The sequence below is a fragment of the Rattus norvegicus genome, chromosome 9 (genome assembly GCF_021556685.1).
Source record: "Rattus norvegicus strain SHRSP/BbbUtx chromosome 9, alternate assembly SHRSP_T2T, whole genome shotgun sequence".
NCBI classification, from domain to species: domain Eukaryota; kingdom Metazoa; phylum Chordata; class Mammalia; order Rodentia; family Muridae; genus Rattus; species Rattus norvegicus.
Window position 1 is genome coordinate 78,199,691 of NC_141542.1, and position 17,873 is coordinate 78,217,563.

General features: G+C 44.0%; 1 protein-coding gene across 1 annotated transcript in view; it reads left to right on the forward strand.

Annotated features, from left to right (window-relative positions):
• The first annotated feature begins 1,410 nt into the window (after positions 1 to 1,410).
• Positions 1,411 to 17,873, forward strand: part of Pard3b (par-3 family cell polarity regulator beta) — a 1,028,371-nt gene continuing 1,011,908 nt past the window's right edge. Inside the window, 1 exon segment of the mRNA NM_001191808.3 lies at positions 1,411 to 1,939. Coding sequence (NP_001178737.1) covers positions 1,820 to 1,939 — 120 coding nt within the window. The 5' untranslated portion in view covers positions 1,411 to 1,819.

Genomic DNA, 17,873 nt, shown 5'->3' on the forward strand with positions numbered 1-17,873 from the left:
CTGGGTTTTGACTGTTTCTTGTGGAAGACACAGCAGAGAAACACCTGTGAGCCCACTTCACAGCCAATAAAGACACCATTAGCAGTGTCGTTGATAGTTGGAGATAGTAGTTCTTGAAGATACAATTTGTGATCCTGCCTCCAATATTGCCTCAGAGGGTTGCTCAGTGAATTCTTTGTTTGGTTTTATGACAAAAATGGTTCTGTCTTTGGCTTACCAAATCAGTTAGATTTGCGACCAAACTGGACTTTCTACTGCGTATTTTCTCCAAGTTGACTCAGTTTACGCGGCCCTCTTTAGGGCCACTGACATTGAATAAGGTGCTTGCCAGGAACATAATCAATGTATAGTAAATGTATAAATGAGCTTTAAATCGATCAGAACTTCCAAATCCATAATTTAAGACCAAACCATCTCAAGCAACTCAAGTTCAATTTAAGTTGACATAGGAGAAACTCTGGGAGGAAGTGGATCTTATTGGCTACACTAAATTGCTATAAAACTGCCCGGAGCCACTAGAGACGTAAACAGGAGGACCTGTGCTCTCTGCACCACAACGAGCTCCATGACCAGTCTGTTTGAATTTTGAATCTTTAAGCGCTGAAGATCAAATCCATGCCTGTAGGGGAAAATTCTAAACTGAACCACACCCAGCAGGCCAAGCGCCATTCTTTCTGCCCAAGGTAGGGGGAAAAGTATCTTCCAGCTCAAAGGAGCTGTTTACTTAGGAATTAAGGATACAGATGGTACTTGTTGGCCAGAACTTCTCCCCGTACCTTGTGTTCAATTGTTCAAGCATATGAACCTGCGAAATCATGACTCAAGGGTGTTCTTTTCTTCGTCAGATACACAAAGGGGAGTCCCCCTTCAAAAGGAAAAGTGTAAACTTTTACACCCAATTATATTTGGACTTTGGGTGTGATCTTTGCTGGAACACTTGGCACCTGCACAGTGGTCTTTAAGCTCCCTCAGCTAAGCTAGTTCTCTTGTGGCTCCAGAGGGAGCTGCAAAAGTTCTGCCCTTGGTCAGTCCCACCTTTCAATTCCTCAGTACTAAGGATATTTTAGAAGGTGTGGCAAAAAGCACCTGCTCTGGAGCTTCCCTTGAACCTTGCTCCAGCTCTCATTTTAAGGGAGTTGCTCAGCCAGTTTCCGATCTATTCCAAGTGTGCTTTATGAGATCCGGTTTCAATTCCCCTGTGGTAGCTCCCAGATCCCGTTACAATTCCCGGAGCTCCCTGTAGGTGTGAAGGAGAGACAGAACCAAGTGCTGGTTACAGGCTACCCAAGGTCTAGTTACACGAGGCAACCCCGGTGGCCCGGGGCAACACCTTGGAGCTTTCTGTGGCCAGCGAGCGCCGCGGCCCCTTTAAGAGCCGGGCCCAGGCTGGCCCGCGGACCGAGGGAGCCCAGAGCGCCGCGCGCGTCGGAGGAGTTGGGAGCCGGCGCAAAAGTTTCCTCCCAACTCCGGCCCCGCGCGCCGCCGCCGCCGCCCACTCCAGCCCGGGGCCTGGGGCCGGCCCTGCCACAGTCGCCAGGGCCACCGCCAGAGGCAGGGCCGGGCCGGGCCGCGCCCGCAGTTTCACTTTGGCGCGTGGAGCCTCTGACTGCACCCGGCCGACCCTCCGCGTCCCCGCGTCTCCGCGCCCGTGTTCCCGCCCTCGGCCTCCCGTGGGGCTGCAGGGGAGCAGCCGTGGGTCCGGGCCCCGGAGGCACGCGCCAGACAGCGTCGTATCCGCCTCAGGTCCCCGGACTGAGGGGCTGCGCCCGGGGGGCAGGCACCTGTTCGGCCCGGCCCCGCGCGGGAGCCGGGGGCCAGGATGAAAGTGACAGTGTGCTTCGGGAGGACCGGCATCGTGGTGCCCTGCAAGGACGGCCAGCTGCGCGTCAGCGAGCTCACCCAGCAGGCGCTGCAGCGGTACCTGAAGACCCGGGACCAGGTAAGGGACGCGGCAGGGGGCGAGCATAGGGCGCGACTGCCCGGGGGGCTCACTTTATAAGTGTCCTAGGCCACGCACCTGCCGGGCGCCCTGGACCAGGTGGCGCTTTTTTTATGGGGTTCAGATCACTCCCAGCGGCTGCTGAGCGCTGCCTGCAGCCACAAGTTTTGCAGGCTGCTAATTTCAGGGACCCAAGTAGCCCTGTCTTGCCATTGAGAGTCATGAGAAGAAATGGCGGCATCCCGCTCACTTGAGGGGTCCTTACGCCTACTCCGAAGTTCACACACCCAGTCTGTTCTGTAAGGTAGCCCCAGGTGTTTGAGTAGCAGGGCTCCAGAACCTACTTGAGAGGACACTGTGATGTTACCCGTACTGCTCACCTGAAGTGTGATTTCTGACCCTCTAAGTCCCGCCCTAAGGAGGCTCCTTGGAGTTAGAGCATTGATTGGCTCAAGAAACACCTCCAAAGTTATAGCTATTGGCGCTTTTAGAGTTCTTAGCTTGATGGGAGGTCTCCCAGTGACCTGGGCAGGAGGAGGTCCTGTGGGGATGCTACTCTTATAAGAGCTAGTGCCCTGGGGTGTTTTCAGTTGCATGCCACAGTTTCTGTGAGTCATAGCCAATGAGAATAGTTGAATTGGGTTCTGGGTTACTCCCAAAATGAGGATGACCCACTGTTTTGCTCAAGTTAGACATAGGTAAAAGTCAAAAGCTAGCATACAAAACAAATGGCAGGACTCCAGCACTCTTGTCAGGTGTCTGGGTGACTTGTGTGAGTTCTGCTTTCTTTTATGGAACCTCTAAATGAATGCTCAGGAAAGCGCCTTTAGACTTGTTTCAGTTCTTACATGGCCTGTTTGGTATGCTTCAACTCAACTTCCCCTCGAACAGATAAGCCACCAACTTGTTCGCATAATGATTATTGTAAACTATAGTCAAGAAGTCGGTCCAATCTCGAGATGAAAAACTGTAATTTTTTATTGGATTTTTTAAAATTTACATTTCAAATGTTATTACCTTTTTCGGTTCCTCGGACATAAGCCCCCATCCCCTCCTCCTCCCCTTCGTCTATAAGGGTGTTCCCCTCCCCAACCACCCTACCCTTCACACCCCTTCCCCGACATTCTTCCGCACTGGGGGGGTCCAGCCTTGACAGGACCAGACTTCTTGCATTGGTGCCCAGCAAGGACATCCTCTGCTACATATGCAGTTGGAGCCCTGGGTCAGTCCATGTATAGTCTTTGGGTAGTGGTTTAGTTCCTGGAAGCTCTGGTTGGTTGGCATTGTTGTTCTTATGGGGTTGCAAGCCCCTTCAGCTCTTTCAATCCTTTCTCTAATTCCTGCAACGGGGATCTTGTTCTCAGTTCAATGGTTTGCTGCTAGCATTCGCCTCTGTATTTGACATGTTCTGGCTGTGCCTCTCAGGAGACGTCTATATCAGGCTCCTGTCAGCACGCACTTCTTAGCTTCATCAATCTTATCTAGTTTTGGTGGTTGTATATATATGGGCTGTATACCCATGTGGGGCAGGCTTTGAATGGCCATTCCTTCAGTCTCTGCTCCAAACTTTGCCTCCATATACCCTCCTATGAATATTTTTGTTCTGCCTTTTATCTTTTGTTTTATTTTTTGGTTCTTTTTTTCGGAGCTGGGGACCGAACCCAGGGCCTTGCGCTTCCTAGGTAAGCGCTCTACCACTGAGCTAAATCCCCAGCCCCTGTTCTGCCTTTTAAGAAGGAGTGAAACATTCACACTTTGGTCGTCCTTCTTCTTGATCCTCATGTGATCTGTGTATTGTATCTTGGGTAATTCGAGCTTTTGGGCTAATACCCACTTATCAGTGAGTGCATACCCATGTGTGTTCTTCTGTGACTGGGTTTCCTCACTCAGGATGATATTTTCTAGTTCCATCCATTTACCTATAAATTTCATGAAGTCATTGTTTTTGATAGCTGAGTAGTACTCCATTGTGTAGATGTACTACATTTTCTGTATCCATTCCTCTGTTGAGGGCATCTGGGTTCTGTCCCGCTTCTGGCTATTATAAATAAGGCTGCTATGAACATAGTGTAGCATGTGTCTTTGTTGTATGTTGGAGTATGTTTTGGGTATATGCCCAGGAGAGGTCTAGCTGTGTCTTTAGGTAGTAGAATGTCCAATTTTCTGAGGAACCTCCAGACTGATTTCCAGAATGGCTGTACCAGTCTGCAACCCCACCAACAATGGAGGAGTGTTCCTCTTTCTCCACATCCTCGCCAGCATTTGCTGTCACCTGAGTTTTTGATCTTAGCCATTCTGACTGGTGTGAGGTGGAATCTCAGGGTTGTTTAGATTTGCATTTCCCTGATGACTAAGGATGTTGGACATTTCTTTAGCTGCTTCTCAGCCATTCGATATTCCTCTGCTGAGAATTCTTTGTTTAGCTCCGTACCCCATTTTTAATAGGCTTATTTGGCTTTCTGGAGTCTAACTTCTTGAGTTCTTTGTATATTTTGGATTTTAGCCCTCTATCAGATGTAGGATTAGTAAAGATCCTTTCCCAATCTGTTGGTTGCCAAGAAAAACTGTAATTTTAATGTCACATATGTTATCCAAAGCATAGAATTCACTTTTCTTTTTCCAAGAACATAGTTTAAAATTTTACATCACATATACTCATTTAATATGTGTATGGAGGTTGCACATATACTGCGGTACATACGTGGAGGTCAGAGAGTGACTTGCCCAGCTTGGTGCCATGTGGATGAAGAGCTTGGTGGCAAGAACCATTACCCACTGAGTCGTTTTGCCACCCCCAAAGTATTTAATTTAGAGGTTTAAGGAATACCTTTAATTTCTATACATCACTTAAGAGTTAGTGTAGAGAAAAAAGACCTTTGATAGTCAAGAATTGGCGGTTAGAGAGAGTTACTCCTTAGATCGTGTTCTTCATGATGTTGAAGTAGGGAAAGATTTAAGATGCACATAAATTGAGGTACGGATCTGACCCAACAAGGGTTTTGTTTAGCTTTGTTTTCTCCTATTGCTATATCGGTGTACTATTTATTTCGTGCGGTTCAGTTAAAAGTTGGGATTTGACCAAATAAACAGTTACCTTTGAAATCATATTTCATTGACGTATGGAAATCGATTAAGGTTAGCAGTGACAATGTAATCTACACAAATTATTAAAGTAGATTTCATGGAAGAAGTGTTTACTGAGATGATAAATTTACCTTTTAACTCATTAGCAATCATGTATGTCCTCAAATCTTATACATTGAGAAATTTACCGTAAGTGTAGAAATGTGTTGTACAGAGGTAATCTACAAGCATATAAATAATCATTAAAAAATAGCCACTGATCTTTAATGGATTGTAGTTAGACCTTAAAAAGTGTTAAAAAGCCATCACTACTCTGAACTCGAAGCGTAACTTGTATCATAGAACTCAATGCATTTACTTCGATTACAGGTTACTGCTATTTTGGGATATTACATTTTTTCTGTGTTTGCATTTATATATTAGTAAATGTGACATTTAAAGGTCACCCAAAGCTTATGAAATCTCTTTCTCATTTTTGAGTTTTAAAATTTCAATTTACGTGGAAAATGATGTTTTTCTCTCCTCTAAATATTCTTCTTTCATTTTAAGGAATAATATAAGAATAAAGCATAGCTAATAATTAGTGGTCAAAGTATAACTTGAAATGTCAAGAAACACTGAAAAATTCCATGCATTTATCCATTGGATTAAAAAAAAATAGGGGAGAAAGAACAGTGATATCAAAATACAACTGTATAACAATTTGTGATGGATTCACTTTCTGTAAGCCAGAAGGAGAGATTTAAAGGGCTCATTTTATTTTTCTGGATAGCATTGCTTAAGCCCTGTTCCAATAATGATGACAGCTACTGAGTACATACCATGATTACTCCATGCACTGTGCTAGTAGCTTTCTATATGTTGTGTGACTTCTTACCTCAATATCAAGGGCTACACTTCCCTATTTTCCCAATAGACACAAATGGCATAGAGAGTGCTAGTGAACTGTGGAGTTGCGCTTGAACCCAGGGGCTATATTTCTTGGTTCTTACTCTAAGCCATTAACCCACATAGCCTCCTGTCTTACTGTGTACTCACCTTTTCCAGTTTGTTTCTATGAGATTTCTTTTAGTTAGCTGCTATAACAAGGCATCAAGAATTTTGTTTTTCTTATAGAGCACGGGACCCAGGGTTTCACGCATGTTAATAGCGTGCTCTACCTCTGAGACACACCCCTAGCTGCAGTGCAGTGTTCACATTCCTCTTCATTGATTCTTTTCTGGAACACGTGCTCCCTATAGGGAGACGTTCTATTTCTGAAGCAAATCCTACTGAGGTTGCAGAGCATCTGCGGAAGATGTTCCTCGGCCTAATGACAAACACAAAATGGGCAAGAGCTTTTACAGATCCAGCCGGAGGAAGAGGCCATGGAAGGGAAACCTGGTGGGAACACCAATGTTTCTTCCCGAGTTCTGAATAATCTAGGCCAGGGATAGGCTTCATGACAGGATGGAAGTTGTAGTTTCTAAGGGCCGAAGGGTGAGTGGAGCCCAAGGAGGCCCTTCTAGATGTTGTACCCAGCATTACAGAAGGGACACCAAAGCAAGCTGGAATTTGTGGTATGCTGGAACCAGCTGAGTCAACATGAGATAAGGCCAGAAGTAGGTGAGATGCTGAAAGAACAGGAGGAGCTTTGGGGAAGGCTTTAATTATGCTCCGAACTCAGAGCCTTGAGTCTCCTATCCCTATTGGGTGACTCCCACTCTGAAGGGGAAATTGATAGAGGGGATAGAATTATGGGATGGCTTATCTTTGGATCCTGGTACTCTATCAGTGTCTTGGGCACTAAATCCAATTTAGTGAAGTAGTTTGTAGAGGTGATTGTCTCCTTAAGCAGTCAAGGTGTGAGTCAGTGAGTAATTAGTTAAATTTATCATCAAAATTACATGTCACAGGTGAATGGATAATTGAACTGTAACCTGTAGGGCTGTCAACCCTGGTTGAATATCACACTGACTTTTACATTTAGCATTTAAAACAAGACAGGTATCTGAATTTCTTTTTCCAAGATTTTAATCAGTTGAATGCTGTGTGGACCTTGGGCCCAGGTATTATGAAGAGCACCCCAATGCCTAGACTAATCTCTCACTAATCTCTTGGAACTGGTGAACTTAAGACACTGTGTTATAGATGTCTGTAGATAACCTTTAATTATAGCAAGGCACCTTTCCTTCTATTTTCACCCAGAACAAATTCTTCTCCTAGAAGTCGCTTGTTATTAAGGTGAATATGTATGCATGTACTTGGTGAGATGGATGAGTTGAAGTGAATAAAAGACTGTAAGACTGTAGAAAAGCGTTGTGAGCAGTGGGATTAAATAGTCAGTTGGATAGTGGGCATGATGGGAGGGTGTTTTTTTAAAGCTGATGTATATATCTCACTGTATGTATGAGCAACCCTTATAAGTCTAGGTAACTTTAACAGGCTTTTCAAAAAGTTTTTCTGTATTTAGACATCTTGAATAATTTGTTCTCCAAGTTAACATTTTCCCAGAACTAGAAAGTTAGATAAGACTAATTCCATCCTCTGATTAATTGAGGCATCAGGATCTAAGTGAATTTATACAATCACAAGATCTACAGAAATATTGTGTGACCAGCTTAGAGGAATAGCTAGAACTCTTGAATTTCTGAACTTTTTTTTTTGCCTTTGATGCCTTTTTGTCTGAATTGGTCTTAGGTTTCTTGGATAAACAGGTTAATCTTAGCCTGAATTTGTAAAGCATTTTCTAATTTGCAGGGTCTGATTTACTTGTGGCTTCTACCTTCTGTTTGGTTCTCTACCTCTCTGATATGTGGGTATGTGATATTCTTTACAGCACCCAGAGAGGCGGTCTCATCATCAGCAAGGCACATGCTCTAAGTGAGTTTGGGTCCTGCCATTGCTGTGACAATGGACTGCAAACTGGGCTGGGCGGGGGGATGTCTATGAAGTTCCTCTTAGGGCTATATTTTCTTATGGTGTAAGAGTTTTGAGATTTCATGGGCAATTCCAGATTTCTGTCTTCTCTTAGAGCAATCCAATAGAGATGCTGACAACACTGGGCTTTGCTTTCTCATTGGGCAGTCACCAGTTAGCAACCAGATACCCCTGTTCTCTTTAGAAGGAATTACTAATGCTCCAGGTTCCCTTTCCACTTAGCCAATTGTAAGGCTCAGTTGTTATTATCATGCTTAAATATTTGTTTTTATTTAAAACTTTGCAGTATATTTTAATTTATTGTATGCCCACACATGTATATGTATGCATATGTATATGCATGGGTGCACATGTACCACTGTATATGTGTGGAAGTCAGAAAACCACGTCCGGGAATTGGTTTTCTCCTTCCATCATGTAGGCACCAGGTATCCAACTGAGGCATGTGGGGTTTTGCCTATGGGCCTTCTCATCCTTAACGTCTTTCTTCCTCATCTTTCTCTATCCCTGATGTCCCTCAGTATCTCAGCATGCACGCATGTGCACGCACGTGTGCGCGCATGCATACACACACACACACACACACACACACACACACACACACACACACACACACACACCCTAGTGTGTTTAATCCAGAGACTTTCTCATATGGCTTGTTAGCTGGGCTCTGACCCACCACTTAACTTCGTAAGTGCTCATCTAATCACTGTGTGTGTGTGTGTGTGTGTGTGTGTGTGAGAGAGAGAGAGAGAGAGAGAGAGAGAGAGAGAGAGAGAGAGAGAGAGAGAGGGAAGGAGGGAGGGGGGGAGAGAGAGAGAGAGAGAGAGAGAGAGAGAGAGAGAGAGATCTACAAACCCAATTTGAAACATCCAGTGCTGAGCTCAGAAGGCTTAAATTAATCAGTGAAATATTCATTCCCAGGCTTTTTGTGCCATAGATCCCCTGTGAGGAACTTGGGCAAATGGTAATATCAGATTTTTATGAGACTGTTTTCCAAAGGGATTGATAGTTAATGTCTCTGAAATCTGTTGGTAATCAGAGCTTCAGGCTTCCTTTGGAAAGTCTAAAGCAGGGTGGTTCAGTAGAAAATTTGGGGGTTGTGAATGTTGTATATTTGTGTCTAATGGGGTTTTCTAGGGCCATATGATTATAAGATATTTACAATGTAGCTAGTGGAACCAGTAAACAGAATTTTACATTTCAATCAGTATTCAATGGCCTCATGTGGCATAACCCAGCAGACAGCTAAGGTTTGAAGACACCGTCTATAGCTCAGAAGGCAAGTGTCTAAACCTTGCTGGCCTTACAGATGTTGCTGCCTCATTCTGATGAGAATTATATCCTTAGGAACGATCTTCATTTGCTTTTGGATGAAGACCTGCATTCTTTATTTCATGTAACAGATAATCCTGGGGCACTAAGAAGTAATGAACAAAACATCTGGATCGTTTTCACTAAAAGTTAGAACTTCCCTGCACTGAATACTCCTATAGCTATTCTTAGTAGGTATTGGCTAGTCTCAATCTCTTGGTCTACACCCTCTCTTCCCTGTTAACCTTAGTTTGCTATAGGACTGAGCTAGAACAACTTCTCCTCTCTGTTTATCCCATGACAAGATCTTCCAGTCACATGGCTCCCGCCTCAGCCTCTGTCTGCCTCTTCGATGTTTTTCACGTGGATGTTGAGTGACATCACACACTGAATGCACACCACAGGCTGAATTCCTGATTCCCTGATCATGTTCATCTCTCGCATAGCCTGACCCAGTTCTTAAAGGGCCATGCCATCATTCCAGCTATGCCAGTCAGGAATTGTCTTCCTCAATAGCTCCTTTTCTGTAATGACCTCTAGCAACCTACCTGTAAGTGGCCAACCTGAAAGTTCTTTTGATTCTGGCATCATAGAATACTTAGAATCTGACCTCTCTTCTCCATCTTTCTTTTAGTACACTGATACTCGCTTTATATTTTTATTTTAATCTCTCTCTCTCTCTCTCTCTCTCTCTCTCTGTGTGTGTGTGTGTGTGTGTGTGTGTGTGTGTGTGTGTGTGTGTGTGTGTGTTTCATCAGGATCCATCCATCTTACCTTTTGAGATAAGGCCTCTTATTGGACTCTGGACCTTGCTGCTCACGCAGGCTGGCTGACCACTGAGCTTCCCTTTCTGCACTGGTATCACAAACATATATCACTGCATATACCTTTTATATATATGGTATATATATATATGGTATATTTATATATATGGTATATATATGGTATATGGTTTGCTGGAGATCAAACTCATGTTCTCCCGCTTGTGCAGCAAGCAGTTTACCAGCTGAGCTATTGCTCCGCCCTTATTCTTTGTTTGCCTTGTCACTACTATAGCCCCCTCTTCACTCATAAGCTAAGGTGGTCATTTATAATCTTATCAGACTGTGCCGTGGTTTATTCCAGTCTCACCAATGGCTTCCATGTCTCTCAGCCTATAGGTGTCATGTGACCTGGATATCGATGCGGAAGAAATGCACTAGCACAGCAGGTGTGAGATTGCTATTCTCAGAAGACTTGCTTGCAAAGCCGTCCTTTGGCTTACAGCTAGGCCCTTAGATTTGTGGAGGGGTCCGACTATTCACTCCGGAAATGGCTTACTACCTAAGATTATGATCAAACAGCTTGTGCAGAATGCCTTTGTTTTCTAAGTGGGGTATGGGTGCTGGAATTTTCATATATGTTAAGCAGAGGGTGTCTTTATGTCGAGCTCAACAGAGCCTTGAGGAACGAATGTCATTGGTAGGCAGCACTTCATATGTGTGTGGTGGAAACTCATTACTGACGACACGTCATCTCCATTGGAGGATCTCTGCAGCTTGCCCCAGGCTCCTCCTGACTTCTTACCTTTTCTTTTGCTATTTTTTTCTCTTTATTCCTCACTGATAAATCGTAAGTATGTGCATGACAACATGTGGAGTCCAAGTTCTCCTTGTGAATCACGGAACATAGATATGCTGTGGGCTCTGCCATACTCTTGTACGTGCCCATCTCCATCCTCTACTCTCCATCCAGTTCTTACTCTGCCCCAGCTTCTCCGATCTTTTCACATATTGTCAAGCATTCTAGACAGACTGCCACCTCAGGTGCTGCTTTCTCTGAAATATTTGTCTGCTTTCATATTCTTTCCATTTTACATGTCTCCTGAAGGCCTTCTTGACTCTCTCATTCATAATTATAACCCTTCCAAGCCCCCCTTTTTCCCTTTGTGTCTATACAAAAAACCTTATCCCTTTCTATCACTCTACTTACCAAATATACTATCCACTTGCAATGGAATATTCAGTTTAATAAATAAAAAAACACTTGTTTATTTCATTCACTGCTGACCCTCCTGTCTCCTAGAAGAATGTGAGGTACATTCAAGCTGTTTGTAAATTCTGTTTGATTTCTGTTTTATCATGTATCCATTGTTATCCATTGTGGTTACCTCCTCCTTTATTGCCAATGCCCAAATACTCTAAAACGTAGCTTGGTAGAGTAAGAATTTGGACCAAGCATATAATAAAGCTTTGGTGTGGTTGTTTTCTAGGTCTTGGATATTTAGGAGTGAGTCTTCATTCATGTACTTACATGCTTTGGCTAAGTAGACTGACTAGCTGGCGGCATCACCTGCCTGGCTGTGTATGTCTTAGGCCTTGGTTCTTGCTACACATAGAGTTTCTTCTTTTTTCTATGTAGTTCTTTTTAGTACCCGATTTTTCTTACAAGTTTCTTCATATGATCTATATAGCAAAATAGCAACTAAAGGCTGCAGAGAAAACAATAGGTGAAAGCAATAGGGTACTCATAAAGCTTCAATAGGCATATTCTTGCTTACTTTTTTCTTTTATTGGATATTGGAAAGGGGTTATTTACATTTCAACCCTTTTCCTGGTTTCCCCTCTGGAAAGCCCCATCAGATTCCCCCACCCCCTGCCTCCATGAGGTTGCTCCCCCACCCACCCACCCACACACCTACTCCCTCCTGCCTCCCCACCCTGGCATTCCCCTACACTGGGGTATCTAGCCTTCATAGGACCAAGGGCTACTCCTCCTCCCATTGATACTGGACAAGGCCATCCTCTTCTACATATGCGTCTGGAGCTATGGGTTGCTTCATGTGTACTCTTTGGTTGGTGGTTTAGTCCCTGGGAGCTTGGGGTGTCCCCCTTCTTAGTCCAATGTTTGGCTGCAACCATCCACCTCTGTATTTGTCAGGCTCTGGCAGAGCCTCTCAGGAGACAGCTGTCAGGCTCCTGCCAGCATGAACTTCTTAGCTTCTTCAATATTGTCTGGGTTGGTATGTATATGGGCTGGATCCCCCAGGTGGTGCAGTCTCTGGATGGCCTTTCCTTCAGTCTCTGCTCCACATTTTGTCTCCATATTTCCTCCTGTGAGTGTTTTGTTCCCCCTTCTAAGAAGTACTGAAGCATCCATATAGTCTTACTTCTATACTCCATTAATTAAAACAAACCATAGGTCCAGCCTCAAATCAAGAGAGAATTGCATCAGGAGCTAAATACTAGCATATATGTTCTACCAGACTGTGGCCACGCTATATGGTGATGGAGATGTGAGGATCAACTGGTCTTTCTGCTTTTATCAAATTTGCAGCCAGATTTGTTTGCTGAGGAACAATATAGTTGAATGGTCTTCAGAAGGGAAGATATTGAAGATGCTTGGAAGGATGAGGAGGAGGCCACAAAGTGATTGAGTAGTTATGAAAAGTTGAGGGAAGGCCATGGAAGAAGTTTATTGCAAACATTAACTAGGTCATGTTGTGAAAGACCTTGGGGACTGCCCTGAGGGATTTTAATGGTTTCAGTTACTCTTCTATATTAGAACTTTAATCATATTTTACTCAATCTAATCAGTCTAAACTGCTTGTTTGAGCTTAAAGTGTGGCACTGTGATGCTTCATTTTGGCAGTGGACTTGATACATTATAGAGTCACCTGTGAAGAGTTAGACTCAATGAAGGATTATGTAGACTAGTTTAGTCCTTGGGCATATCTGTGGGGAATTATCTTGATTATGTTAATCGAAGTTGGAAGAACTGTTCCGAGTGGGGAGGTGGGCACCATTGTCTGGAAGGTATCCTAGACTGTATAGTCATAGAGAAAGTGAGCTGAGTACAGGTGCACAGGCATTAATTCCTTGCTCTCTGCACTTAGCTTCCCCTGCAACGACGGTCTATAGCTTGATATTGGGACCTGAATAAACCCTTCATCCCTTACGTTATTTTGTCAGGGTATTTTTTTTCTTTCTAAGATTTATTCATTCATTATATATGAGTACATTGTCGCTATCTTCAGACCCACATCAGACCCCATGGCAGATAGTTGTGAGCCACCATGTGGTTGCCGGGACTTGAACTCAGGACCTTTGGAAGAGCAGTCAGTGCTCTTAACCACTGAGCCATCTCTCCAGCCCCCTGTCAGGGTATGTTTTAGAAAACAGAAATGAGTTAAATATCCATGGTAAGAGTGTCTCACATGGTTTATTACATAGGTTTTTACACTTGCCCTAGCTAAGCTATTCTCAACAAGGCCATCAAGACCTGGTGACTAAAACTCAGGTAACTTTTAGTTCCTATTGATGATGCTCCACCCCTTCAGACTCCACCTTAATTGTCTAGGATTTTGGAAATTTAGTTTAGCCTTCATAGATACGCACCTTCTTGCATGCTGGTGCCCACAAAGGTTGTTCTCAGTCTCACTTACACCATTACTTTACCTCATCACAAATATACACTTCTAGCGCTGAGGTCATTTTAGACCTAGCACCTCCTTGCCTCTAGACTTCGATGTGTGTGCCACATTCAGTAGAAATCCATCCTCGTCTCTAGGAATCTGCCCGCTGCCGTTTTGCTTTATCCTGCTGTTCTACACATGGTTCCACAGTCTACCTGCTTGTACTCTTCAGAGACCTTGAAATCCTTCATTTCATGATGAATTAAGCTCTTTCATCGAATATCACATGTTAACTGATTGCCATGCTCCTTTATAGCGTGTCCCTTGAATTTGCTTTCTCTACCACCCCATCTCACATTTCTTCTGTGGTTAATAACCACAGACCGTTAACCCTTCCCTCTATCTCTAGCCGCTCCTAACCCCTCTAATCGTTCTCCACTGAGGACTCTATTGTACCAAGTTAATGACCTCAGCAGTTCTGTGAGCAGTATTCAAAGGCTCTCTACTTTTCAGTGAAAACCCCCAATAAATACTATCCTGAAGGATGGGGCGTGTCTCCAGCTTCTTCTTTTCTAGGACCCCTTCCTGCTGTTTTCCCCTTTGCTGTCCCATGTCTGAGTTTGTAGAACTTAGCATATTTATGATTTAATTTACTAAAGTACCTCTTCCATTACACTTATTATTAGTTATGGTCTGCTAAGAAATGAGAAATCTCAGAATCAGAGCAAGTTATGTCACCAGGGATTCTCCTCCTGGGTGAAAGGATATGGGTGCCGGCTCACACAGTCCCTACCCGCTACTGCTTTGCTTTCCAGAGTTCCCCACAGAGCCTCCACCAGGTGCCAAGCGGTGAACACAGTGTCTGGAAACATGCTTGGAGGCTTGAGGCTTGGCCTTGTAGTAGCAGACCTCACTTCTACTGGGGACACTGGCTGTGCCTGGGTACTGGGTCTGAGGGACCTCCTGTGCGTGTCTATAGTTGGGTAGCTAGGCATGCTGTGCATATGCCTGTAGCCTTTTCGTTCTTCTTGCTCTCTTGTGGGCTAGACGAGAACAGGGAGTGTGTCTTGTTTATTTTCCTGTCCCTACATTTAGCACAGTTTCTGATGCATAGAGTGGATACTAAAAAAATCCTTACTAAATTATACCAATCTTTACATTTCTTTCTTTCATAAAAGTGAGGGTGACCTTGTCGTCAGCACAGTGTTTATAAGTTGGAAATTGTTATACGTGGTAGCATTTTTTTCTGACGTCTAAATGCAACTTTTCTCTTGATTATCTTCAAATGCCTCATCATATCCACATTTGCCGCAGGCAGTCGTTTACTGGCCCATTATGTCTGTTGCACTGATTGTCTTAAATAACAGCTTCACACTCTGACAGGTTGACTCACTCCTCAGAGTTTTGAGACTGAGTGCTCTGCAGTTCTGATTTCCAGTGAAGCAACATCATAATGATTTTTCTTCACAAACACAGGTGCAATGCAATCTCATATTTGAGCAATGTTTGATTTTCAGCATTGTATCGATTAATTTCACGTTGATTTTTTGGAACGATGCTGAATTTCATCAGTTTTGAGGGTTTATCTTTAACAGACTTGATATCCCTGTCTTGGGGGTTGCTAAAATTAGGTCTGTCTCCTGTTGCTGGGCTCAGCCAGCTTTCTGATTGCAGGACTCTCACTTTGTATTGCGCTATGATGCAATTGCAGGGTATCAAGAGACAGGCGGGTTAGAAAGGTTTTACTGTCAATTTGGTCCCTATCAGATTCAGTGCCAAGTATTGTTCGGATAAGAAGAGCCAATGTTGCTCCTTTTTATTTTTCCTTCCAGGTGAGGGTATTAAACTCACATGGTGGTCTGGGACCAACTTAGTGTTGACAGAAGGGTCCCTTCAAGTCTTGGCTTATCTCTCGGCAAGACGAGAGGAGCCATGCTCAGAGCTGCCTCATTGCATGGTTTGGAGAACGAAAGGCTGCAGGGAATCCAGCCATAGATTTCTGATGCTTATATTGATATGACGGATATATTATTGTCATTATTCTTTCATAGAAGCATGAACTGTAGAAATGGTGACCTCTAAACAGTAATGGGAGCTGGCCTGCTTCTGCTGAGGACTGGAGAGTTACAGGATCCCTACCTTTAGAACGAAGGGAAAGAACTGTCATCTCTTCAACCTGTACCCTATAAAGGCTTTGTACTCATGAGGCCTCTGTCGGGCCTCCATGTAGGAGATGCTCAGTGACAGCCATTCATAGCAACCCAGAAGTCAGTTTGGTGGGCTGGGGAAGGCAAGAGCGAACAACATTGGCTCACACAGACATATTCTGTGCTTGAGATATAGGTTGGTACAAGCCCTGGAAAGGTAATGGAAAGGAAGGCCAGAGCCAGGAGTGCTCTGTGTGATTTAGGGGCTGGAAGGCAGGTGAGCAGAGGGAACTTGGCTTTGGGCAAAGGAAATAGGGAGCTGAGCATTTTTGGCTTTGGGAATCTAAGGACTTGGAGAGATGATGAATACTTGGGCAGGGGAACAAAATGGGAAGAGCACAGGAGGCCATCTCCTCTGTTCCAGGGAGCTGGGATTTGTTTTCCTTTTGGAGATGGCATGTCACTGTAGCCCAGGCTGGCTTTGAAGTCATGACTGTCTTCCTGCCTCAGCCTCCTGGGTGCTGAGAGTACAAGTGTGTTACCTCCTGAAGAGGTGGGAATTTTTTTTTTTGAAGAGGTAGAAGTGAAGGGGGCATTTTCTTAGGTTGCTTGTCTGAGGGAGTAGTAAGCCAGGCAGTACACAGCCATGTGTCCTTTGTTGCGACCTGCTGAAGAGGAATCAAGCCTTCTGTGGTGGATGGTGATCTCTTTGACTTACTTTTCTGTACTGATAGCTCTGGATTTGAGGAAGGAGCTGGCACTGAAGAGAGAAGGAAAAGGGGGAGGGGGAAGACTGAATCAGGTCTGGCCTTGGGAGTGGAGCTGGGTAGAAGGGATGAGGTGAGCAAATGAGATTTGATACTCAAAAGGAAGTGTGGAGTTCTTTGCTTGTGGTCAGGGCAGCATGTGTGGACCTGGAAAGGAAGCAGTCTGAGCTTTGCACACTCAGAATTCAAAGACTTTCAGTGTGTGCACCTGAGCTGTAACCCCTGCGGCTGGAGGCTCGTAGATAAGAACGATGTGGTTGGTGCCCTTAAGGAGCCCCCTGTGTTGGGGGAAGGGAGAAGGTAAAGGGTTTATGAGAGCCAGGCTGAGATTGTAAATCATAGGTTCATAAAAATGCCAGTCTTGTGTGTTTTTGTTTGGTACTGCATTAGAGCTTTACTTCGAGGTTGAGATTTGAGTACAGATGTAGGAAAAAGCAAAGTGGTATCCAGAAACAAAAGTTACTAGACAAAGTTACTAGATATATAAACTGTTTTGGTGGCCTTCAGACTCTAGTCTCAGTGCCTGGAAAGCCTGGTCCCCACCCTTCTCCAGTCCTAGCTACAGCACAGGGGCTAGACAGCCTGAACCCTTGTCCTTTGACTTTTTACTGGGGTCAGCTATTGAAGAGGATCCAGCAGAATAACAAAGGTCAGGATTCCCCCTCCCTGCCAGGTCACCAGGGATGAGCCTGTCCTTTTCTTAAAGGCCATACATAGTTCATGTCAGGTCACTCATTCACAGCTTGTCCCCTATGTATCATCTGTGTTCATGGACGTCCTTGGGTCCTAGACAATGGCAAGGGCTTACCACTATTCTGCACACTATCCCGTGATAATTTCTGTGATCTCTGGCAAACCTTTGTAAATTATTTCTTTGTTAAAACTTCTAAGTGCCTAGTTTGAGAAAATCATCTGTTTTCTGCCAGAATTTGGACAGAAGATCACAGTAAGAAATAATGCTTTTCTCCAAGACTCAATATTCCCGATATGTACACCCACAGGAGACAAAAGACTAAGTTCCCTTACTATAAAATAATACTGTTTGGATTTTATTCTGTTTTGTTTGTTTGTTTGGTTTTGTTTTACTTAAACAGGAAGGTAGTTGGTACATATTAAATTGATTCTAGCGCCTATTAATTGGTTAGGACATGTAGTTTAAAAGCCAGTAGAGTCTTGATGTTTGATGTTTAGGGACATTAAATGGATCACCAGGCCAGCTGATTAGAAATTCCTGCAGCTTTAAGTTCCCGTTGTTTACAGATTATATTGTTATGCTGGAGTTTAAATTTTAAAATTAAGTATTGAAATGA